Raw genomic sequence first — 24,340 nt, 5'->3', positions numbered from 1 at the left:
TCAATGAATGATTTAATGATCTAGTATTGGGGAACTACTACATTCTTCATCCAGAACAAGTTTAGTCTGTCACATAAAATAAATTAAAAAGTAAGAATTAAGTAAAAAAAGTCATAGTCAGGGACGTGCACAGACATTTGGAGGGGCTATTGCTCTAAACTGGAAAAAGGGCCTCCCCCCGAAAAAAAACATAAGACCTTTTTTTTAATGTAAAAGAAACCAAATGATTATTACATCAACTAAATTGAACAGTAATTCACATCTCATAACAAAATAAGCTAAGGCGACTACTTGCATTCGGTGACTTAATTTCAAAAATGAAAATCAGGGAACATTTTTGTTTTGCGGTCCATATGTCATTAAAATATCTAATGTTAGTAACTATTAAAGACAAAATGGGGACAATTCTGTTCTAATGTAGTTTGACCATTGTAACTGCTGTGCAGTCCAGACATACTGATAAAATAGGGCCTCTAACCAGGGGTTAAATTGCGTGCGTGCAGTGGTACCGCCAAATCCCCGACCCGTCTTGTAACACGGAGCCCGTTTCCTACACCATCAGGGCCGGTTCTAACCAATTTGCTGCCCTAGGCGAGATTTTAGCTGGCGCCCCCCCCTGCCAGAAAATCGTTCAGTAGAACAAATAAAAGTATCCAAGGAATACACAATAGAATATATAAAAAATAAATGAAAAATCTCTACAAAAGACCAATGCACTACAAAAACAGAAACGTATTGACATAGGTCATATACATCAAAAAGGCTTCAAATGTATTCAGTATTATATGAACATGTTTTAATTGGGGTGAGGACATCACATCCTCTAGGGGGGTCCAGGGGTATGCCCCCCCTGGGAAGAAATGTTTGAACATTTAAAGTAACATGCTTCAATCTGGTGCACTTAGAGCACACATTACTAGAGACCTGATCTAGGGGGTACAACTCTAACGGCCTGTCCACACAGCGGCGTGCGTTGAAGCTTCCCGGCGGGCGTGTCTGAAACTCAACCAACAACCAATCACATGAATCTCCCGCCCCTGACATACAAGCAGCGGTTTCATTGGCTAGAGCTTGTACTGTCATATGATTCGATTGGCTGACGCTTCTGCCGTGGCTTCAAAACTTGAACATTGCTCAACTGTTTGCAGCGAGCCACGCCAGCAAAGTGACGTCACCCCATTCAAAGTGAATGGTGAAGCTTTCAACGCACGCCGCTGTGTGGACGGCCGTAAAACACCCATATGAAAAAGATTGGTTTACATTTTAATAATCAAATAAGTATGTGAACATAACCAATAACCTACCATAGCCAATAGCAAATAAATGCAACTTATTTTATTTTTGTTGTTCATTCATATCTTATTTTACCTAGTTAACATGTATTTATGCATATTTGTGTATCTCTCAAGTTTTAAACGATATTATTGGTTTACTGTCCGATAGTATACATTGAAATGATTTCAAACCTGTTTATCCCAATAATTATAAAAGAGTGCCTTGGAAATATTTGTTTACATAAATTGCATTTATCTCTCTCGCTCGATCCCACACCCACTTTGGCTGTGAGCTGCTGACGCCTGATAAGCCAACATCCCCCACTTTCATCACTTACAGCGCCCATCGTACGGGGCAAATGAAAAGTGTAACCGGGGTGAAAAGGGTGTTACCTTGACTTAATTATGAATGTTGTTACATCAAGGCCGAAAATTAGGATGAGCGCAAACAGTCAAAATGTTTTTTTCCCTCTCAGAGCTGCCCCCACCCCGCCTATGCCTACAATCGGCCCTGTACACCATGCTAAATGTATGTCTGCATAAAGCTGAGTTATGATCGGTCATAATAACACAGAATTTGGTGATGATTAAATAGTTTACAGTGAGATTTACTCCCATACTTTTGGCCATACTCACACAGCCCTACAAATGAATTGAGATTTCCACACAAATATTCTTTAGCAAGCGTGCAGAGCAGTGTTGATTTAAAAAAGCAATTTGAAGGTTGGATATTTGTAAACCTTTTTTTGTGTATATATATTCATAATTTAAGATGTAAATGAATTCCAGTTTATTTGTAGTACTTTCTATTTTTATTGTGACATTTGGTGGCATCAATGTCTGCATTTGATACAGATAATGGAGCAGTTGCTTTAGTGCCACAGTGTAGGCCTATATCCCTTAAGGTCAAATAATGAGATCCTCGACCTCTGCCTGTTTCCCGCAGCGAGACGCTACTAATTGTGGGCTTATCATGTTGATTCGGCCACAACAGAAAAAATAAAAATAAACTCTCGCTCTCTCCAGAGGGGCAGGTCAGCCAAAAAGGCCAAACGGGCCGTTGCCCTGGCAACATTAGCCCGTACCTGTGAACGTCCCTGGTCATAGTATAGTATTTAATTCAACAAATTCATGGTCAAGTATATCATAATAATTCATTGTAAGTAGGATTAGGGGGGATTAGCATCAGGGGAACCTGTAGTGAAAAATATTGTCTGTGGTTAGGGTTAGGGTTAAATATGATAGTCTCTGCTTTCTGCTCCAGGTGGAAACTGAAGGTCTCCGGCGCTCCATCCAGAACCTGGGCGTCCTTCTCACCACCGCCGCTGTGGCTCACACCTCCGTCGCCACAGGAGAGGGCCTCCGCCACGCAGCCACCGGGCAGCACCACACGGTTACTGTGACAACGAAAGACAAAGTACTGTTGTTAACGCTTATCCTAACTGCCATTTCCCACATTAACTCTTGATATTGCTAGCAGATTAACATTATGCTTTTTCTTTAATCAGTTTGCTAATGTACTTTAGTCACATACTTTCATTTTGTTTTCCATTTTAATTCCAATCTCCTGATATTTTCTCTGGCTGCTCTGGTCACGAAGGCAATTGAAAAGTCCTTATTAGTATCACAAACAAAAGAACGTCAGTAGAAGATGCAGCTTTAATAGGCTGCAGCCATGTGCGTATTGTTGTTACATTTAATGAACATCCTCTCTCTGCAGGATGGAGAGCTGGTGCGGATGGGCAATGCTGTTTTAAAAGCAGAGATAACATCTGCTGACGGGAGCCGCATTACAGAGGCAGACGTAGCGGACAATAAGAATGGGACATATGAGGTGGGCTACACATTACGAGTGGAGGGAGAGTACTCTTTCTCTCTGTTGCTGTACGGCCAGCCGTTGCGTGGCAGCCCTTTCCGCCTGCGAGCGATCAAGCCCTCAGATGTGCCTCAATCTCCGGATGACGTGAAGAGGAGGGTGAAGTCTCCCAGCGGCACAGGAGGACACATACGGCAGAAAGCAGTGCGTCGGCCTTCCAGCATGTACAGCACCACCAAGAAGAAGGAGAACCCCATTGAGGACGAGCTCATCTACAGAGTTGGTAAGTACAGAAGAGACAGTACTGCACTGTACACGGCGTTACCGCAGCATCAGATCTAAATCCACCAGACTAAGGGACAGTTGCACTGTTGGAGGAGCCTGTGGCCTAAGATTTTCATTGTCATAACTACACTGTAGCTATGCACACATGACAATAAAAGCCTTGAAACCTTGAATCGTCAAACCAAGTACCATGAAGACATCACACTTATTAACAAAGCAAACTTTCTAAACTTGCATCATGTTTGAGATTGACAACTTCCCCTCTAGGTAGCTTCTGTTTTCACTTTTTAATAGACTACAGAGTAAAATGTCTTGCTGTGACTTGATAGAAGAAGTAACATCAAAACACATTTTTTATTCTACAAGCTACAGCAGGTTGACAGAAGATCACAAGCTTATATTTTTGCTTACTTCAAAGTGGACTCGGTTTGTTTTAGATTGTGCTTGCTGAAGCAAGCAGTCTTTCTTCTTGGACTATCTTTCTCAAGCAGGACAAGTATTTATGATATTTTTTAACTGTACTGAGATAAACACTGTTAGGGAAATAATTGTCCTAGACTCCTAGATATGACGTACATGACCAACCCTGACGTCTGTTATCTCCTTTAAGGAGACAGGCTGCTTCAGACATAATGTTATTATTCCCATTCTGTGACCGGGCAACTCTAGGTCACAGATGGTCTGTTGTTGTGGGTGCACTGGGACACTTCCTTCTTTGTTGTTTGTGGACTCCAAGGTATGAAATCTTCGAGGCCATAAGTGACGGATGCAAGTAACTCAGTGTTCCCAACTGTCTAAGCTATCTTATCAAAATATGTTGATTACTCTCTGTGAAACCAGTTAAATGGGCTAACGAGAGAGAGGCGCTCCAGAATTAACGTGGCAACTCACCCGTGCAGTCAGACCGTGACTGCTGTGACTTGTGATGTGAATCCTCCGGCCGAAACTCCAAATAAATCATCAGTGTTTGACATCGAAGCTCCTGCTCCTCCCGTGTCTCTTTCCTGAGTCGGTGACTCCCACTGCATTGCTACACAGAAGTTTCCCTTACAAACACAAATCAGTCCAAACACCAGCTAATTGTAGTCCAAACCCACTGGTATGAGCCATTAAAGCACCATGTTAAACATGGAGTAGCACATCAACTGAGTGTTTCATTATTTATTGTCAGGTTCCCGGGGCAGAGAAAAAGGGGAGTTCACAAATCTGCAGGGAATCTCAGCCTCTTGTAATGGTAGAGTTGTGGTTGCCGACAGCAACAACCAGTGCATACAGGTAAGTGCAACCATGAATGTATTTGTGGTCACAAAATATAGTTATACTGTGTTCATGACACATTTTACTCACAGTAAGATGGAACTGATTACAGATATTCTCCAACGACGGCCAGTTCAAGATGCGCTTTGGGGTCAGAGGTCGGTCTCCGGGACAACTGCAGAGGCCGACAGGCGTCACCGTGGACATGAACGGTGACATTGTGGTGGCCGACTATGACAATCGATGGGTCAGCATCTTCTCGTCTGATGGCAAATTTAAGGTCAGAACTCAAAGATTGTTATTAGCTAGACAGTCCTAATAATAATAATAATAATTCCTTACATTTATTATAGCGCTTTTCCAGTGCTCAAAGCGCTTTACAGATACACATTACACATATTTTGTATACATGCAATGGTCACTGTGGACAATACCCACAGGAGCAAGTTCAGGTGAAGTGTCTTGCCCAAGGGACACAACGGTCCTGAAGTCAAATGAGTAATGTAACTTAATGCTCAAACAATAGCCTCGGAAGGAAAGGTTATAAAATTCACATATGACCTCTTTGTCTCTCTCCCTGACAGAATAAGATTGGTGCAGGCCGGCTCATGGGTCCTAAGGGTGTCGCCGTGGACAAGAATGGACACATCATCACCGTGGACAACAAGGCATGCTGTGTCTTTATCTTTCAATCCAATGGGAAGTTGGTGACTAAGTTTGGAGGCAGGGGGACGTCAGACAGACAGTTTGCAGGTGAGACCAAGGCCTCAATATGCAACTAATGAAGAAGTGCTATCAATCAATGTTCTCTATTTCAATGAAGAGATCTGTCAGTGATGCAAGAGTGTCTGCCTACTTTTTAAGTTAATCTCTCATGATTTTGAAATACAACATTTCGCATGGATACTCTGTATTATGTTGGCTTTCGAAATGGAAAAATACAAATAATAATTGAACACTCAACAAGGTGTTGTTGACACCTTTACCGTCAGTTACTGCCACGATATTTTCCACTTGTTCCCTTTTTATGCCTGAATACAGACCATCCCATGTAACATTCTGTTTGAACATGTAAGACTGTATACTTCTAGGCAAAGCCCCAGGTGACGCAGCGCCCCCCCGCTCCCCCCACAAACTGCATCTGTGCGGATCAAACTGCTCCTCTTTCTTCTCTGTTATCATTTATCTCTGACTACCTATTTTCCTTTCTTTCTGTTTTCTTCCTCCTGTTTTTCAATCTAGAAAAACTTGGCCCATACTTTAATAAATCTGGCTCAGTGTTCAGTAAGTACTAAGTGTGGCCTTGCTGCAACCTTAATCCCACAGTGCGGTGCCCTCTGTCTAACCCGATCCCTGATCATGTGTCTGCCCTCCTGACAACTCAGATTCTTGACAAATCCAAGCTTTGCATGTACAATCTGAATAAGAAATGCAATTACATGCTATTGTAATAATCACCTACTATTACAATATTGACCATATTGTCATGTGCATAGTTTTTTAGCCTACATGAATGTGAAGGATTTGTACTGCCCTGTCCCTTGAAACTAACTGATGTTTCCTGTTAAGATAATCAGTGTTGGGAGCTACGGAGCTTTTTATTAGGAATCTAATAGGCAATAGATTTCACTTTGCTACCCAGGAATGTTGATGGTAAATCTCAAAGTCTTGTGCCTTTCCCAATAATCTAATTTGACTGTTTTGACATTCTGAAAACTATGAAACAACTCGTATCTAATGCATGAAAAGTCAATCGCAAATCAGTACAGCTAACCGTGTGATCAAACTAAGTTTTGTAATTAGAGCTGACATTGTGGTTCAAACGACCGACTAACAGTCAAGAGAATGGTGATAAGTACGGGAATGTGATTCTGTTACAAGTAGAGTGAACTTCACATTATCTCGTCTCTCTCTCCCTATAGGTCCGCACTTTGTTGCAGTGAACAACAAGAATGAAATCATCGTAACTGATTTCCACAATCACTCTGTGAAGGTAAGACATGCTCAGTCCGTAATTCACATTGAACATGTGCATCAAAGTGCGTGCAAAGAGGTAGAGAAGTGTTTAATTTCACTGACTTCCTGTCCCAGGTGTACAATGCAGATGGAGAGTTCTTGTTTAAATTTGGCTCTCATGGTGAAGGCAACGGTCAGTTCAATGCTCCCACTGGAGTGGCCGCGGACGTGAATGGGAACATCATTGTGGCTGACTGGGGCAACAGCAGAATACAGGTGAAACAGGCAATATTCTATAAACCTCACAACTTTGAACGTTTTCTTTAAAATAGCATTGTTTATCAGTAATGGGAAATATAGTAGTTACAAAGAAAACATTCACATTAAATGATTAACAACAGGAAACACTTAACAATTAAAGTACACTATAGCAATAAGGACATCAGTACAGCAAACAACATTCACTCAAGCTATGGATTGTTATGATATGAACACTAAAAACGTACCTTTATGTTTTTTATTCCAGGTGTTTGACAGTGCAGGCTCCTTCTTGTCTTACATCAACACCTCAGCAGACCCTCTGTACGGGCCCCAGGGCCTCGCTCTCACCTCAGATGGACATGTGGCTGTGGCCGACTCTGGAAACCACTGCTTTAAGGTTTACAGATATCTGCAGTAGGCTGAGGGGAGACCTCCAGACCGGACCCCTGCTAAGTTAACAGTGCATACTGCTCGGGGACATGGAGCTGCAACGGGCCTGCACTCTACACTGGTCCCAGGTTCCAGAAATTCATTACCTTTTCATTTTGTCTCTGCACAATTATATATACCATCACATTTCCAAGTTTCAAAGAAATCTGAGAAAGATGTTTACGTGAAAAACAACCAAAAACACTAAAACTAAATAAGCTATTAATCCCCAAAAATGAGTTCCCTTTGTAAAAAATAGGCTACCCTGATGAAAATACAGTTAAAGGTCACTTATTATGCAAAATCTACTTTTTTATGTCTTTTATACATAAATATGTGTCCACTCTGTCTTAAGTGATTCGGAAATGTTCAGGAAAAAGATTCTCTCTCTTCTGTCCTGATTTATGAAAATGAGCTGATCAGATTTTGGCTACTTTGTGTTTTTTGGGGTTGTGCAATCATTAGCCAATAACAAACCAAGGTAACACCCCCCCCCCCCCCCCCACACCTTATCACCTGAATCTTTTCCTAGAGCACCATTGTGTTCTTTTTAAACCAATCATCTCTCAGAGGGGCGTGGCCAGCAGCAGCTCATTAGCATTTAAAGCTACAGACACCAATTCAGCACTTTTGGAACAGGGCTGAAACAAGAGAGGCATTATCTGTTTGGTATTTCGAGCCAAATACTTCAGAGACATGTTTTGTATATATCTGAGACCTATAATATATTTCACAAAGAGTATAATACGGGACCTTTAAGAATAAAACATCCCATTATCCATATTTTTCTATCTGATCACGGTCTACTTGAGTGGTTTTGACAGATTCCACTTGGGAAAATCAACTGGGAATGAACCTCTGGAACAAGGCGTTGCAGCTTTATTTCTCTTTTATGTGTGACCTCACCAGTAGATAGGGTGCCAGTCTGAAGTAGGTGATGCACTGCTATTTCTTTTGGGCAACACACTCAAAAACCAGCAACCAAGGCGAGACACAGAAGCAGGAGTGCACTTCCTGTTTTCTGAGGACGCTTTGTGTTTTTAGTAACATGCTCAGGCCTTTCCTTGAACACTGTTGCATGTCAGTGTGCTCCAAATGACCCTGTTGTCACTGCCTTCAATTGTCATCAGCAAACACAACAGAACACACAAAGACAGTAATGTGTATAAAGAGTTGTTTCTTATTTTTCTCCTGAATTTAGACTATTGTTTTCTTTTATGGCGTAAAATGAGTTGACTTATGTGCACATGTTTTTTGGTACCCAAAGACGAGCAGCAAGAAGCACAACAGTTGATAGAACAAGGTATTTGAAAACAAATACTTTTTTTTTTCTATTAACCAAAACAAACTTCATACAGTATACGACACCAATAGTTCGGTTTCCATATCTACAACCTAAGGTAGTTGTACATACGGTATGCATATTTAAGTGTACATATGGATTGGGTGTCCATGTTATTTCACTATTTAACCAACTTATTACAGCACTTACACTGGAGCATTATACTTACAGTATATACAATTGAAGGTCATGCCATGTAGGAGCCAGCTGAATGGCTTGCAAACACTAATAGAACAAACTTGTACTCATTGTTTACTGTGTGTTTTTTCTTCTAAATACTTAATTTATTTTTCTTTTCTTTTCTACATAATTTGTTCTACAAATTATTTTTGTAATTGGTGCATTTGAACTGTATCCTCTTTGCCAAACATTTTCGTACATAGGCCTTGTGACATGTAGCACTGAAAGCTGTTTTCCCAGAGCTCACATCCTGGACTACAGGAACTTTTCCTTCGGCCAAAACGTTTTGTTGTACGTTGTTGAACATTACACAAGTACAAATATTATAAGAGTTATATCATTTGAAAGAGTAATATATGCCTGTGTATAGTTATCATTGAACATAATCAGAAAGTGTACTGTATATTACAATCACACTCTTGTTGTAGCTGACAAGCACCTTCATCATGGATTTTTCCAGTATTCACTTTCTTGGTTGTTCAGTGTTTTAAAGGTGTTCTGTGCATCTCCTTGAGAAACACAACAAAGCTAAAACCAGAACGTTTTTACCTGTATTGTATGAATAAACTATTTGATCTGTAATCCAGGCTTTCCATCTGCATTTCTCCTTTCCTGGAAAACTGTTATTTCTGATCTTTTTGACTTTCCTTATTCATAAAAATGACCCCTGTGTTCCTATTGTTTTATTTGTGTCCTTGTTTTACCTGTAACTTCACATGTCTGTGTGAAATAAAGGCAGCACATACTGTGTGGCCTACTCCTGTATACTGCAAGAGGCCAATTTTACAAGTAATCACGTGTATCAGGGCAAAGGTATAATTGTATATTAAAATCATACGCTATGAAATATTGTGCACATGTTCTGTTTTCATAAGACTTCAGTAAACTAATTCCTTTTCTGTACATGTTTTTTATTTTTAAAATAGGTATAAAGGCATATGCTTGCTTAATCAGAAACCAATATATTCATGCATTTTCTTACCAAAATAAGTGAATAGTCAGATGTGTCGTTACGTGTTGAAGTCCCATCGTGACAGGAACTTTAGTTTAGTTTTCTCTCCGCTGTGAAACTGTAACATATTATAATAATACATAATGAGGTCACACAAGCAGCCATTACAATTTGTCCTCATAATGATGATTAACCGTCCTCTGTTAGGAAGATCTGGGCAACTATTTATAAAACCAACCCTTTATTAATACCACATCTCCACGAAAATAACGGCAAAATAACCAGAGCCGGCGGGGGAGGAAACCGTTTTCTCACCTCCTCCTTAAATGTTCTGGCAGTATGAAAACACCAAACCGTCTCAAAAGGTTTAATGAGAATGTCGGACCAAAATAGCAAAAAACTCTTACACTAGGCATGAACCTGTTCAGCGCAAAGAGTACGCTGCAGAATGGGACAACAAAAGCCCTTAAAAGTAACTTATGCAGGGCAGACACTAACTGCGTTTGAGTAGCAAAAACATTCTCAAGATAACATTGAGAGTTTAGAATAGGTCGATTTTCCACATCTAAAAACGATGGAATGTTTGTCACAAACCTTGCTGACAGCAAACCTGGCTGTATCCCTAATTAACATTCGTTTTGGTTTACATTACCAGAGGCCTTGTGTAGAGAAAGTTCATAACACTCTTGAAAAATAAAACTTGAATTTGTCTTCTTTTAATGTTATTGTTCAGTCTAAGAAACACTTTTAAAGCAGGTGAAAGGGCCACAAACAGGGACTACAAGATTTTATTTTTAAAGTGACACTTAAAGAAACAGCCCAAACACTGCTAAACCTATTACAGGTATGAAACTCAGAACTCTTGAGAAATTAAAAGTATGTATAAATGAGGTGTACTATCTTGGACAAAATGTTTATCAGTAAATATTCAGAGTTTAAGAGCACAAGTGTTGCAGTCATCAGGTGAACATCTTAAACATCTACTAATAAATATTGTGAATGTCTGTTAGGCTCCTCAATAGGATTCTGAAAAAAAAACATTTAAGACGGCTTGCAGGTCCATAACTGCACAAGCAAAACTAAAACGATCTAAAAGAAGAATGTTAAAAACATGTTTAAGAAGGAAAACGATTGTATACAGTTACCCAGATACACATTACATTCAATAAAGAAATAGAAAAACGGTTGAAAAATGTCAGGAGTACAAACCAATCAGCACCATCTCAACAACTATCTATTTATAATCTCAAGCAGGAATATTTTAAAATAACTATCATCAAGGCAATGCTGGGGTAATTTGTAAAAAGCAAACTGAACAAGTTATAAAAACGTAATTCAGCATTTGGTAAGTTTACATGTTAGTCAAGTCCACCAGGCTGGATAGAAGGTCTACAGTCTCTCCAGTTAAGCAGCTGATTTTAGGATATGGCTGTTAATCTTAATGTATTGTTTACATTTTTCAAAATGGTTTGCTTTGCCATATACCTGCTAATGCTCCAGCGGACTGATGACGTTCTCTCAGATTTGTTTGATAGCTATAACAAAAAGCACAATGGCACGACTTCATGCCTTCTGCATCACGGCTCAACAAAGAAATGTGCTTCAGAGTAACATAGAGGAGTTTGGAACTTCCAAAAATGTAAGCAATATACAGAATAAAAAAGATACAATAAGGGGATTTAGAAACAATGATAAAATGATCTGTTGACAAATCAACCTGAACCACTCCCTCCTGGAAGTACAATCTGGCCAAATTCAATCAAGTAATTCTGATAACTATGAGCATGGAACTGGCTGCTATATAATGAAGGAATCCATCAACTATCAATGTGATACTTGATGAAGTTTTACCCAAGGCCACTGACCCTGCCTGCCAAAGAAATTAGCCAACACAAGTTAATGTACAGTAATTGTATGGTACAGTAATTGTATGGCATAGTAGTTGACATCTGAGGCATCTGCAACCAGTGGTATTAACAACAAAGCAGCTCTCCGACTGCAGCCAGTCACCAGGGGTTTAAGCCAACAGTGTGTGCCGGGGTTCAAAGAAACCACATTTAACATTTTTTCAAATTGCCTTATGAGAAAATGTAAGCACTTCACATCAACCAAAGTGTGATGAGACACCTGGTAACTCATGTTCTAACTCCAGTAAGACCAACAGGAAACATGTGCACATCACACAGACACAGGGTCAACATCCACCGGTCACTCCATCCAAGACTGTGAGAAGAAACCATATTGACAGCAAATCTGAAAACCATGGCGTACGATTTTACCAGTAGATAATTAGATGTCATGACTCTTTTCAGATCTCTCAGTAATAGTGGCATATCTGCAGCCTGCTGCCGGGGTCATTCTTCCCCGGGCTGAAGAAGGGATAGACAGGCTCTTCAAAGCAGGTATCAAACATGAACAGTCTCTTCATTGTGACGGCGTCATAGAAGCTGAGGCGCCCGTTGTCGTAGTCCAGGTACACGCCGACCCGAGGAGAGTTCCAGTAGTCGGCCACGGGGATTCGCCCGTCCTCTCCGTTGGCGTACAGCCGGTCCTGCAGACACAGGCTCCAGTACCCCGAGGAGGGGGTGAGGCTGACGAAGCCCTTCCTGTTGCTGCCCTCAGTGGTGACTCCCAGGTACCACACGCCTTTGTCCTTCACGTCCACCTCCCAGTAGTGCTGGCCGCTGGCGTACTGGGCCGTGGCGAGGACTCCACAGAAGCGAGTGAAGCGGGCCGGCAGGTCGGGCTCCTGGTTACGAATATGGCCCTCCTCTACTTTGGTGTCAAAGTCTGAGATCTGCAGGTTTAGGTGAGCCGTGTCGGGGTCCAAGGTGAGGTTCTGGGGCACTACACAGAAAGAGAGGGGAAAGTTAGGTCACCTTGATCATAGCGCTTGATTCTATGCTGAAGAAGGCAGTACAGCTGAAAAAAATACAAGTTAAGGAATCCAATTTGACATTTATGTCCAAGGAGGCAAAAGTTGTCTTTGGGTAATACGATGTCAAACATGCATGGTGTGGTAAACTCACTAGTGTGCAGCACGTGCATCATCTTCTTCCACATGATGAGCTGGAAGGGCCCGGAGAAGTCTGTGAACTCAGTCGCACAATTAACGGTGTCGAGGGATTTGAACGGCTTGCAATGGATGACTCTGTAGGAGAAAAACACAAGTGTAAAAGGTTAATTTTGCTCAATAAATAAATAAACAGTTTGTATAAGGTTCATATAAAAACACAAAACTGTAAGCTACTTACTCATTGTGTGTCTCAGCAAGGCTCTGTTGAAAGAACAAAAAGTAATATTAAACACACACACACACACAATACCCTGATTTTCATCTCTCTACACATACTGTATTCAGTACACCTCCTCTCCTAATTTTTCATTCACATTTCACTTCACACTTGGCTCTCTAATACCTTTAAATCCACCCGAGAATTTAAAAAGCAGTTGTTTTTTTGACAGTCGAGTTCACGTCCTAGAAGGACAATTTCAGCCATTGCTTCTTATTACATACCAACTGTTACTATACATCTATGACAAATATATCCTTACAATAATGCTCAGCATCAGAATCAGAGAGCAGACGTGTTATACTGACCTCAAAGCTAGTTTTCCCACCGATGTGACCGTGGATTTCAGCTATAGCTTTGTCTACGGACGCCACCTCTGTCTCCACGATCTTCAGGTTCTCGTCGATGACGGCCATGGTGGCCACTTCCTCAGCATCCAGGCTCTCAAGCAGGGAGTCTCTCTCATCGAGCAGGAACTGCACCAAGGCACCAACATCCGCCTCAATCTTCTCCTTGAGTCTCTTTTTCTTCAACTGGAGACCAGACAATATCAGAAGATAAGGATCAAAGACGTTATGATTATAAGTATCAATGGTATGCATGTTTAGCATTACCAACAGTAACATTTGAAAGCATCCTGTAACCCAGCGTTTAAATGACCAAATGTCAGGATTACCAATCAGGCCTCCATGCTGATTTTGTGATATTGCATTTAATTAGTTGATGAAATAAGGTTACATTTGGAAGATAGAGAAGGTTGTTATCTTGTTAGAATACTTGAACCAAACATATACTTTTTAAGTTGTGACCTGTAAAAATGAAAATATGGTTTAACAAAAAAAAAATGATATTACATACCTTCACTTCACTTGAGGTGCGCTCATCAGCTGTTATAACTTTTACACATTGAGACTTCTGCCAGTTGAGCTCCATTAGCCTCAGTTTCAACTCCATCTGTAAGAAAAATGATCATTAGGACACAAACTAGTCCATATTCTAGATGTCCCAAATAACACATGCAGACAAGGCCACATCATCTCTGATCTCTTGGCAAGATACAGAGTAGGAGACTTCAAAATGAAAACATTTGCATAGACTTACCTTCATGTCATTCACAACTTCTGGTACTGGTGCTACCTCATGGTGTCTGAAAGTATATATATATTTTTAAATGAAGCACACACACTCAAGTGTCAGACAGTTTAGGAGACAATCAAATATAAATTCAATTCAGTAGGGCTTCAAATTCCCACAAACATATGGGTGATACAATTATAATAATTCATTAAACTGTAGGCTTAATAGAACAATTTAACAGGACAAACATCAATGGGGTGACATACTGTTGAAGTTTGGAGGCCAGCACACACAGATAATAGAGTCGGAAGAATGCAAAAATGAAGGACAACATCAAGGGCAAACAAGATGAAGCAAGCTTGTTTTGCAAAAGATACATGACCCTGGCTCTCTAAGGAGATACAGCAAAGTATAATATAAACTCAAACTAGTAATTCAAGTCTAGCAGAAATGTCTAGCAAGTAGCTATAACTATGCATTGCACATAAGAGTGGTTGGCACTTGGCAGATTCATTTTGCAACAGAACCAAACCACACAAGAGTAAATAGGGCTAGAAGTTGGAATACAGGAACTGTCATAAAATAAAATGGTATTATCCTGATAGGCCTTTACATATGGTATGCATTATGTGAGAAGGGTCTCGTGTAAAAGGTCCCATGTCATGGCCATTTCTACTGATCATAAGTCCATTGTTGAGGTCTACTAAAATACATTTACATTGTGCAATTTTCCAACTCACATTGGTTTCTCATACAGTATCTCTGTAAAGTATGTGTATTCACTCTGTGTCCTAAACGGCTTGTTGGAGCTCCTGCCCCCCCCCCCGCCCCTATGAGCCCAGTGGCCGTCTGCGAGACACAGCGAAACCCAGTCCGAACACACACACACACCCGCAGCCTGGCTGGGAGTTTGTGTGTGCGCTCACACACAGACTCTCAGCCTCGCTGCGTCCCGCCATCAGGGAGGAGAAATCGGCAGAGCTGCAGCTGAGAAAAGATTGTATGTGTGTGTGTGTGAGGAAGTCCGCAGATTGGTCCATTTGACATTAGAATTACATGAGATACACTGCATAGGACTGGGTGAATAGCCCTGGCAGAAGAAAGACAAGTGAAAGGGATAAACCAAGTCTACTCATTGATAGTACCCATTTCATTTTCCTGCATGATAAGTGACAGAGAGGAAATTGCAAAATAGAACTATATGTATATTTGTCAGAGCAAACATAGCTAACCTTGGAGAATGAGTCTATAATGCCCCTTTGTATACAAATGTGCCAACACCACCAACCTGTGTGCTCTAGATTCCCTGCAGACCACACAGATGGGCCTTTTATCAGTCTGGCAGTACAATTTCAGCTCCTCTCCATGTTGGTCACACTTGCCATCGACTTTAACGGGCTTAGAGGGCGGAGGACAGGACGCCAGACACTCCAGGTCGTCCAGCTTGGTCACCAGGTTCTGCACCAGGTAGTTTTTAGTGAAGGTCCTCTTGGTAAACACCTGCGATGACAAAGAAAGCAACTGATAAAGAGGCAGAACACTGCTTGTCACCAAGGCCAAGTGAGTATGACGTTGTCCACAGAATGCATCTAGATATTGTGCATTAAAGCACTTGTTACATAGCTAAGTACAAACACAACGGGTTGTCGCTTCCTTAGCTGCTGATAATTAAGCTTTCAGTTAGCTAACGGTAGCTAGTGCCAGCAAGGCAGCCGTCATAGCAACGCTAGCCTCAGAAATACACTGCGTAACTACATGTTTTAAAGACCAAACGTAAACCAGCTACTCTAAAATATTTGTAACTACATCACATAAATTCTGTCACACGTTTTTGAAACTTATTTTGTGAAGAAACACGGTTCAAAACATACAGATAACGTGCAATAAGTTACCGTTCGGCATTGAGGGCACTGATAGCCGTAGTCTCCGCCATTTTCATCCCAGTGCATGCAAATGCAAAACCGACAGAAATTATGCCCGCATTTCAGTATGACCGGGTCTTTGAAGAAGTCCAAACAAATTGCACATGTGAGCTCTTTCCTCAGGTCGTCTCCAGCTGCTCCAGCGGTAGCCATGTTTACAAGCTAACAGCAGCAGCAGCACCACACTGCAGGAAGTGAGGAGAATGAGGGAGGGAAGAGGGCACATTTGTGGTGCGTCATTTTCCGTCCCAACCAATCAGATTCTTCCCTCAAAACATTTCCATCACCAGGTCAATATGTGTTTATTAAAAACTGACATTAATTTAACTTATTGACTGATTCATATTGGCACAAGGATTGACACTAGGCCTCTCTGCATTTAATTGCTGCAACTGCATTTTAATCACCAAATTACATACGTTACATGTGAAAGCACCTTGTCCACACACCGACCGCATAAAGCTTTCCATTTGCAAATTAAATGTTAAAATTATTCCTGACCATGAACATACATTTCTCCTATCAAAGACATGGTTTAAGCACTTTCAGTGAGAAATACACATCTATGGGTAGAGAAATATCCTCACTTTTGCATTACATTTGCCTATGAATATATAAAAAAAGTGTTTCATTAGTGAGATAAGCTAGAAACAGGGCTGTTGTTATGCAGAAGGTTAGGTCTCAAGACAATGAGGGCAAGTTGCAAATAACTGCTAAATTCCCAGGTCTATACCATTAAAATGTAAAAATGGCTTTCTTTGACAAAGTGCTTTACAGTAATCAAATAGTCAAAGTATATTTTCTACTATTCAAAGCTTGAATGATGCCTGCCTTGGTCTATTTATTATTAATTTGTCCAATAATGTACGTGGCTACAAGATGACATTTAAATGTTTTTGTTTATCAAGTCAAGTTTTTAGGTCTATGCCCAGGGGCGGACTGGGACTGAAAATCAGCCCTGGCTATGCCTCGTTTTTTTGTCATATTCAAGTAGGCTACTTAAAAAATACTAAGTAAATCAACAACAACCAGTAAGCAACAATATTTATTCTTAAATACATATACATAAAAAAAACCATTCATAAAAAGACACAAACTGAATATCAAGTTTGATTGTTTGTGTTAAAATGGTCATATACATGGGGATAACTGGCTGTGGATACACTACATTGCATAGCTTGGATTGGCATGTGAGGGATGTGACTAAAAAAGTGCATTTGATGTCAGATGTGGTGTTATTTCCAAAATCATCAGGGCAGGAAAATCACAGCTGGGTTTCAGCAGATTATTACTTGTATGAACCATCACATCCCACTGCTGATTCACACTTCAGCAGATTTACAGCTCATGTTCTTCACATCAGCTAGCCCTGATACATATTGGAAGTAATGATACAATGATGACTGACAACACCATAATAAGACACATATTTAGGAACACTGATCTCAGCATGTTGTACAGTTTATCCATTGCAGAAGACACAGGTTTAACAACATGTAAACAAGAAATTTCACCAGTGGTATCAACAAATAACGAGACAGCAGATTATATAAATGTCTCTAACGTAATATTATTCATGGTGACATAACATTTTGTAAACTGCTATTATTTTTGCATCCTTTGTTCGAAAACATTACTCAGAACACTGAAATCCCACACAGCACTAGTGAAAACAAAGCTTACAGGAACATAGTGAGAATGGAATAGGGGTGAAATCATTGAATATGGATGAAGTATTTGCATGTGCACAGCACCACAGTTATTAGCAGTGTATCACAGAAGTGGAAAGTGGCTCTGTAGAGATTATCTTCAGTCAACAGTAGTACATTGTGTAACTACACATGGTCCATTGTCTGCAAAAAAAATTACTCCTGAGATGAATGCCTTTATACACATACATCTAACCAGTGTCATCGTTATGCCCCAACTACTTTGAATAAATATGATAATATCATAGAAAAAGAGTGGAGCAACATCACTGCAAGGGTGAATTGCAGTAAACAGTGTGGTAACAGAAACAGTGATTAACTGTAAACAGGTAATAAAGTAAAAGAAAGTGGAAACAACCCAACTCCCAACTCAGCAGCAATAAAAAATCCCAATACAATTAACATTCCTCATCATATGGCTAACAAAACAAAAAACTGTGAATTCATAAAATGATAAGCTGTAATAAACATAAATTCTGACAGCAGTGGTAATTACTACTTGAAGACCTGCTAAGATATTTTTGCAGGTTTAGGTTACAAAGAAGAAACAGGGGGTGGCATCTTGTGCGTATGTTTTTATTACAAATTGTGTTTTCCAGAATGAGGCAAACATTTAAGCTAAAATTGCATGTCTAAAAGTACAGTTTACCCCATTTAAGATTTACTATCAATATGTTTGACTTTTAATCCTCAATATTTGTAGAAAAGTATCCTCTGGCAGTTGATACACTTTTAAGAATTTGGGGAACAGTAAGTGAGATTACAATCTTGGAACCCATCTCCACTTGGAACTATCTCTCGGACAACCCTAAGCGTTCATATTTTTTATAATGATTAAAACGAATGTAGTGTAAACACAGAACTTTGCATCTGTAACTAATTTGTTAAGATGCTAAAGAAGTTGAATATGCTGCACAATGTGCGCAAAAATCAGATGTACCCTTTTCCAAGCTGAAGAAAAGATGGTATTGTTACCATTTATACTTTGATAGACAGACAGAAGTACCAGGGCTCACACACTTCAGTAAAGATTTGACTGACTCAGGGACAGGTCAATAACATCTGAGGCTGAATCTGTTATTTTTGAGACGATTCCTTCCAGTATGAACATTGACATCATCTAGCCCCCTTTATCCGAGGTAAACCTGCAGCACTAGATCTCTGACTTGGCCTGTGTGACACTAGCTTTATGAGAAAGTGCTCTTGGTGACTGAGAGTGTCCTGAAGGAATAAAGCTGCTTCAGGCCCTTAAACACCATAAAGCCAGTGAGTGAGAAAGGCCATACCAAGCTACTAGCAGGACAAGTTTGAATGTTAAGTGAAGAGACCGTGTAGGTCTGTCTTCTGTGCCGTTTTCTGTTGCAGTGATCAACATACATAATGGATCCAATACTGTAGAAATCCCCACACTCACAGGAACACACACCAGAATCTGCATAATGATCCATTTCAGATTTTTGGTGTTAAGAAAGTAATTATATACCAGTTTTAAAAAAAAATCCCAAATTGTATAAAAGCCCTCACATCCATTTGTCCATCTGTCCATCTATCCATTGCTCAGACCTCCGAGCTGTTGTGGCAGTCTTGCATCCTCACCACCAACATGGGCTCTGTACTGACGGAGCCTTTCACCACCTCCTGTACCTCCTCCCTCCATCCTTCCTTCCCATCCTTCTGTCTGGATCTCAGCACCAGTACGATGGTGACAATAATCAGGATGGTCAGCAGCAGCCCCACCAGCACCCCCACCACAGTCACCACTCCCTCCTCTTCATACTGTGCGTTCAGCTCACTGGGTTCCAGCCCGTTGGTAAACAGCTCATTCGACCCCACCGCCCGTCGCTTGTTGCGATCCAAATCGATGTGCATGATATTAGTACCACGGTTATTATCTGCTCCAATATCCTCAGTGATCTCTGGGACTTCATCGCCAGCCGATCTCCTGGCGCGATGACTTTTGCCATCAGATGGGGTCAAGGCAAGATCTTTGCTCGTGGAAGCCAAGGAATGGTACTCCAGGCTGCGCTTTCCAATGCCTCTGTGAGCATTCTCTTTGGAGCGGACTGTGTAAATTGTGTGAATGAACCACTCACGGCCTGCAGCAACCTGAGAAAAAAAAACAACATATGCACATCTCAGAATAATGTTCAATTTACAAAATTAGCCAATATAATTGGTTTAGAGTCCATAATGGGCACATCTTGCAAAATAATTATATACATATATTTTTGTATAGATGGGACCTGCCGTTGCCTAATTGATTCATTAGACTTTCTGGCAAAAGTGTACTTTAACAGCCTTCAATTGATTACATGTATTTATGATTAAAATTACAAAAACAGCCTATTTCCATTGTGGCCGACACAATACAACATTTATCCATAGCTCAAGTCAAAGTAAAATATAAACTAGTATAAAAACAAAAGTGGAGTAGTAAAGCCTACTTTTCTTTCCTTCATATGGCTTCAACGCTCTTTGGCTATGCAACTGTATCGTAGAATGACACATGTTTATGTAAAAATAAGTCATTGGCCAAGAGAAGCAGAAGCTGAAGAATACCTGGAACATGGCTGTAGAGTCCACCCTAAAGCCATCAGACCCGGGCTGTCTGACAAGGGACATGGCTGACGGATCATCCACTGCCAGCACAGCATTAAAACTGACGTCACCAAACACACGTGCCTGAGTCTCTGGCTGTGCTTTGTCCTGTTGATGTGTGGTGAAAGAAAGTATAACATGTTTTTCCTTTGTTGACTGTAAAATACAAGTAAGTACAAGTAAAACTGAATGTACTCACAATAATCTTGAATCTGTAGAGCAATGAAGGGGAGTCAGCCAGGCAGCCGAATTCAAACTTGGTGGGGTTGTACTTTGGCACATATCCATCCGCACCAGTGCAGAGGAACACCTTCTCTATGCTACAGAAGAAAGAGTCCCCCAGGTTCTGCACAGGGTCCACCATCACACGGCCATAGACCGTATCACCTGACATAAAGTAAAACACATTAATCCTAAAGCTACACCCAGTTGTTATTATGAATCAAGACAGGAGGACAGACTGTTCAATGGAGGTAAATGGAAATGTATTTTAAGGTCTGTTGTGTTTTTTTGTATGTTTAACTGATTAACTACACATCCATGTAAATCACTGTCTCCATATCCGCAGCATGCCATTGCTTTTAAATGTATTTTCTGTTTTCTAATTTAAAAAATGCACCATTTTCAGCATATCGTCTTCATGAAGTAAACCTTGCAAATTGGTTCTCTTCCAGTATTACATTGAGATTGAAATGCTCTTAAGCTCAAATATCTAATGTCAGTTTTTCCAAATACCACATAACAATTTAAATTAAACAAAATAGAAAGGATTTTGTGAGAAGGAACTTACCCTCAGAAAAGGCTACGTCAGTCTCTTGAGCAAAGCCCATGGAGCCATCAGAGAGCCACAAGCTCCTCTTGGACAGCAGGAACATCTGAGTGTTCAGGCTGAACTCCACTGCAACTGGATCGCTTACCTAAGGAGGGATGCAAAAAGAGGTATAGGATCAATCAATTTCATTTGTACCATGGACTCATATAAGCAAGGATAACAAAGGAAGCAAGATAACCAGTGGCAGACAGAGAAAGAAAATCATCCCATTACAAAATAACTTGTCACTTGTCAGTCTTAATTTTGAAAAGCTGCCTTACTTGTTGGAATCTGATGTCCAGATCGAAGGTGACAGGTTCTCTGGGACTGCAGACAGGTGGAAGAGTGTACTCCATATTCTGGGATGTTGTGCAGGGGATCAGCTTCACTGTGTAAGTCCCAGAGTAGTCTCTCACCTGTAAAGAGCAAGGAGGAAAGATACCCAAGTGTGAGTCTCTATCTGTACGTCCAGCTGCTTCAGAGCACAGATTCATTCAGCGGACATTTCAAGTTGTGCACAAGCTAATTTCATCTGGTCATACTCACAGCGAAGTCAGAGGTGAAGGTCCACTGCTGGACTGGCTGGTTGTAGGAAGGCTCACTCCTCACTAAGGTGAGGTTAAAGGTCAGGCCGGGGTGCTCCACACTCATTACCATGGAGGTGGCTTGGTAAGAAAGTTGAGAGGAGGAGAAGTTCATAATGGAGGACTTAATAACAATAGAAACAGGATGTGAATTCTTAAAATGCAAGTAATGAGTAAATTATAAGTGGACAGTAATTAATCTCACCTGCTCTTTGTATTCTGCCTTCAGAATGAGAGTGCATGAACAGACCCCTGAAACGAGCCTTGGTGCGGAAGTTTACCACCAAGCGTCCCTGTTCGTTGATGCGCATGCTTGTTGGATACAACGCACCTGACAAGAAGACAAAAAACACCACATTAAAGAAATGTGTGAAGGATAGGCAAGAAGCACAAGGAGACATTCTCGCAGTCTTGGGAGCTTACCCTGTAGCTCGGCCTGCGGGGGGCTTCCGATGCCATCTTTCCAGAGGATGGCTGTGTCGTAAACGAAAGTGAGACGCAGCTCTGACTGCAGGTCGAAGTGCTGCCAGCCGCCCGTTCCCACCGGAGAGTGGAACACGTAGGACACATAGAGAGGCACGCGAAGGGTCACGTAGGACTGGACAAGATTCAGCACCTGTGAGGATGTTTTAAATCGTGATGAGTGAAAGACTGTTATTATTATAATGATTGAAGTTATAAACAAGAAATCCTCAGTATTTGTGTCAAGTATTGTATTATCTTTTTGGAATAAGGGGTGATTGTAGGTGGATAAAGTATAATAGATGCTGAGAAGATGTAAAAGATGAACACATTGTTCTCCTCCACGAGGTGCTTGAAGTCTTTCACTCCTACTCAGTGTTTTCAAAGAGTCTTCTGTATTGTCCACAACCAACCATAGTGGGCTGCAAGTCAGCTGAAAAAAACTGTTCTACCCAAGGTCTTAATCATTCATTTATGTCTCTAACATAAGGCCATGTTGAGATGTATTCTTAGATGTATTCCAAGGTCAGCCACTATGTGTCTCTGCTCACCAAAATGATATAAACAATGTTGTGTGACTTAATTTGTTAAACTCAATTTTGATTTAAAATGCAAAAGTTTCAATTTGCAAAGTCAATTACCAAAAAAATGCTGGCCAGGAAATTAATTGAAAAGAGAAACCGAGAAAATTAATTGCCAGAAGATGTTTCCGGTACGCCTCAGATCAACCACTTTTCATCACTTGAGTATATAATAATGAAACATCTTATCTCTAAAATAACATTATAATAAAATGTGCCCCTACATTAATAGTGTGGTGTAATTCCCTTGCAAACAGAGATAATCTCCACCAAAGACCTAACCCAATCCATCACAATGTATTTCAGTAATTGGGGAATCATTGAAAATATCCAAATGACTGCAAGCTGAGACAAACTACCTCAGTTCAAGGATTTTACAAAGCCATACTTTCATAACATCCTCCTAAAATAAAGGTATATTGCAAGCAAGGATCAAATAAAGCATATTTTCACAGTGAGGTTCAAAATGATGAGGGTATTTACAATTCCCTTCAAATTAACAAGGCATTTCCTTTTCTTAAAAATTCAACCTTTCAATTAGTGCATGTTCTTCCGAGACAGAGGAAAACTCTGCAGTTATGGAGACCAAAGACCAAATGTTTTTTTAATTTAGTTTGGTATATTTTCCGAGAGGTAGCTGAATTATTTAACTATTAATTTTAATTGTGTTCAATTTAATTATAGCACCCTGTTGGAGCTGCAAGGCTCTGACTTGTTCTTTTTCACCCGCTCTGTTAGCACTTATTGGAAAAAAACGAACCGTAACCCTAGTGACAGTGTGACAGTGATCTCACTTAACGAAGTGGACTTGACTTGAGGTATTGTAGGATGACGGGTGTCATGTGCAACTGTGTGCAATCAGTTTTTATTGTGACTGGAGACAAGTCAATTATTTTCTTAGTTTTTCTCCATCTCCTTCTCGAACACACAACAAGCGGCCACACACTCAGCAGTCTGATCAACAACTATAAGCTCACAGATCAAAGTCTTGAGGAACACAAAGGAGCAGCAGGACACAAGCTAGGGAGCAAATGGTCTGTCTCCTAATCCACAATAACAACAAGAACCATGAGCATACTGCGGCTCTGTACAACACAAATATTGATTCCAAAATCCTCAATGATGCAACAACAGCTACTGGAAGTTTGTTGGCATCTAATTGACAGCTGGAACATTATGTAAAAAAAAAGCTGACATCTATATGGATTTCAAGGGGCAACCTCTGGTTCTGAAAAGTGAAGCCAATGTGGAAGTGCGTTAAACTTGCATTCTTTCTAGAGACTAGCAGGGGGTGACTACTTGTATAGAAGTCTACGGGGGAATAACTGTCTAGTATTCAAGTCTTCTGCACTCCAGCACATTGAGACATTTGAAAATGAAGTACTATATAAAAGTAAAATAGATGATTAGGCATGCATATGCTTAAGGGTGGGGATAACATGTGTTTTCATTTTTTTTACTGACAGTGGGTTTTCTTTGGTTTATGAAAGATAAGACTTTAATCACCTAGATATGTCTAGTTCAGCATTCCGTTGCTCCACCCTGTTACCT

The 24,340-nt window shown here is 40.5% G+C and overlaps 3 protein-coding genes across 10 annotated transcripts in view; 1 reads left to right on the top strand and 2 right to left on the bottom strand.

The window, feature by feature from the left end:
- Positions 1–9,699, top strand: part of trim3b (tripartite motif containing 3b) — a 34,507-nt gene extending 24,808 nt beyond the window's left edge. For 4 of the 6 annotated variants that reach the window (XM_034099514.2, XM_034099515.2, XM_034099516.2 and 1 more), the window contains 9 exons: positions 2,539–2,691; positions 2,995–3,373; positions 4,547–4,650; positions 4,745–4,912; positions 5,217–5,385; positions 5,875–5,916; positions 6,555–6,625; positions 6,724–6,864; positions 7,115–9,699. In XM_034099514.2, the coding sequence (XP_033955405.1) occupies positions 2,539–2,691; positions 2,995–3,373; positions 4,547–4,650; positions 4,745–4,912; positions 5,217–5,385; positions 5,875–5,916; positions 6,555–6,625; positions 6,724–6,864; positions 7,115–7,267 (1,380 nt within the window). In that variant the 3' untranslated portion in view covers positions 7,268–9,699. The remainder of the gene's footprint in view (positions 1–2,538; positions 2,692–2,994; positions 3,374–4,546; positions 4,651–4,744; positions 4,913–5,216; positions 5,386–5,874; positions 5,917–6,554; positions 6,626–6,723; positions 6,865–7,114) is intronic. The other 2 variants (XM_034099518.2, XM_034099517.2) reach the window with 1 other exon arrangement.
- Positions 9,700–10,452: 753 nt separating this feature from the next.
- Positions 10,453–16,255, bottom strand: trim47 (tripartite motif containing 47). Its single transcript, XM_034099627.1, has 8 exons — positions 16,015–16,255; positions 15,411–15,622; positions 14,147–14,192; positions 13,904–13,999; positions 13,354–13,578; positions 13,007–13,029; positions 12,782–12,903; positions 10,453–12,599 (listed from the first exon to the last, which is right to left on the bottom strand). Exons 1-8 carry the CDS (start codon positions 16,195–16,197, stop codon positions 12,070–12,072), a joined length of 1,437 nt encoding a protein of 478 aa, XP_033955518.1. The 5' UTR covers positions 16,198–16,255; the 3' UTR covers positions 10,453–12,069.
- An 821-nt stretch (positions 16,256–17,076) lies between these two features.
- Positions 17,077–24,340, bottom strand: part of LOC117458182 (FRAS1-related extracellular matrix protein 2-like) — a 70,826-nt gene continuing 63,562 nt past the window's right edge. The window contains exons 17-24 of one of the 3 annotated variants that reach the window (XM_034098482.2): positions 22,170–22,362; positions 21,952–22,077; positions 21,709–21,827; positions 21,444–21,578; positions 21,142–21,268; positions 20,551–20,738; positions 20,313–20,459; positions 17,077–19,859 (exon numbers count right to left, since the gene is read on the bottom strand). In XM_034098482.2, coding sequence (XP_033954373.1) covers positions 19,311–19,859; positions 20,313–20,459; positions 20,551–20,738; positions 21,142–21,268; positions 21,444–21,578; positions 21,709–21,827; positions 21,952–22,077; positions 22,170–22,362 — 1,584 coding nt within the window. In that variant the 3' untranslated portion in view covers positions 17,077–19,310. Of the gene's footprint in view, positions 19,860–20,312; positions 20,460–20,550; positions 20,739–21,141; positions 21,269–21,443; positions 21,579–21,708; positions 21,861–21,951; positions 22,080–22,162; positions 22,363–24,340 lie in introns of all 3 variants that reach the window. The other 2 variants (XM_034098485.2, XM_034098483.2) reach the window with 2 other exon arrangements.

Source organism: Pseudochaenichthys georgianus, chromosome 14, assembly GCF_902827115.2.
Source record: "Pseudochaenichthys georgianus chromosome 14, fPseGeo1.2, whole genome shotgun sequence".
NCBI lineage: Eukaryota > Metazoa > Chordata > Actinopteri > Perciformes > Channichthyidae > Pseudochaenichthys > Pseudochaenichthys georgianus.
The sequence above is the reverse complement of the archived record's forward strand: the minus strand, read 5'-3'. Positions and strand labels throughout refer to the sequence as shown.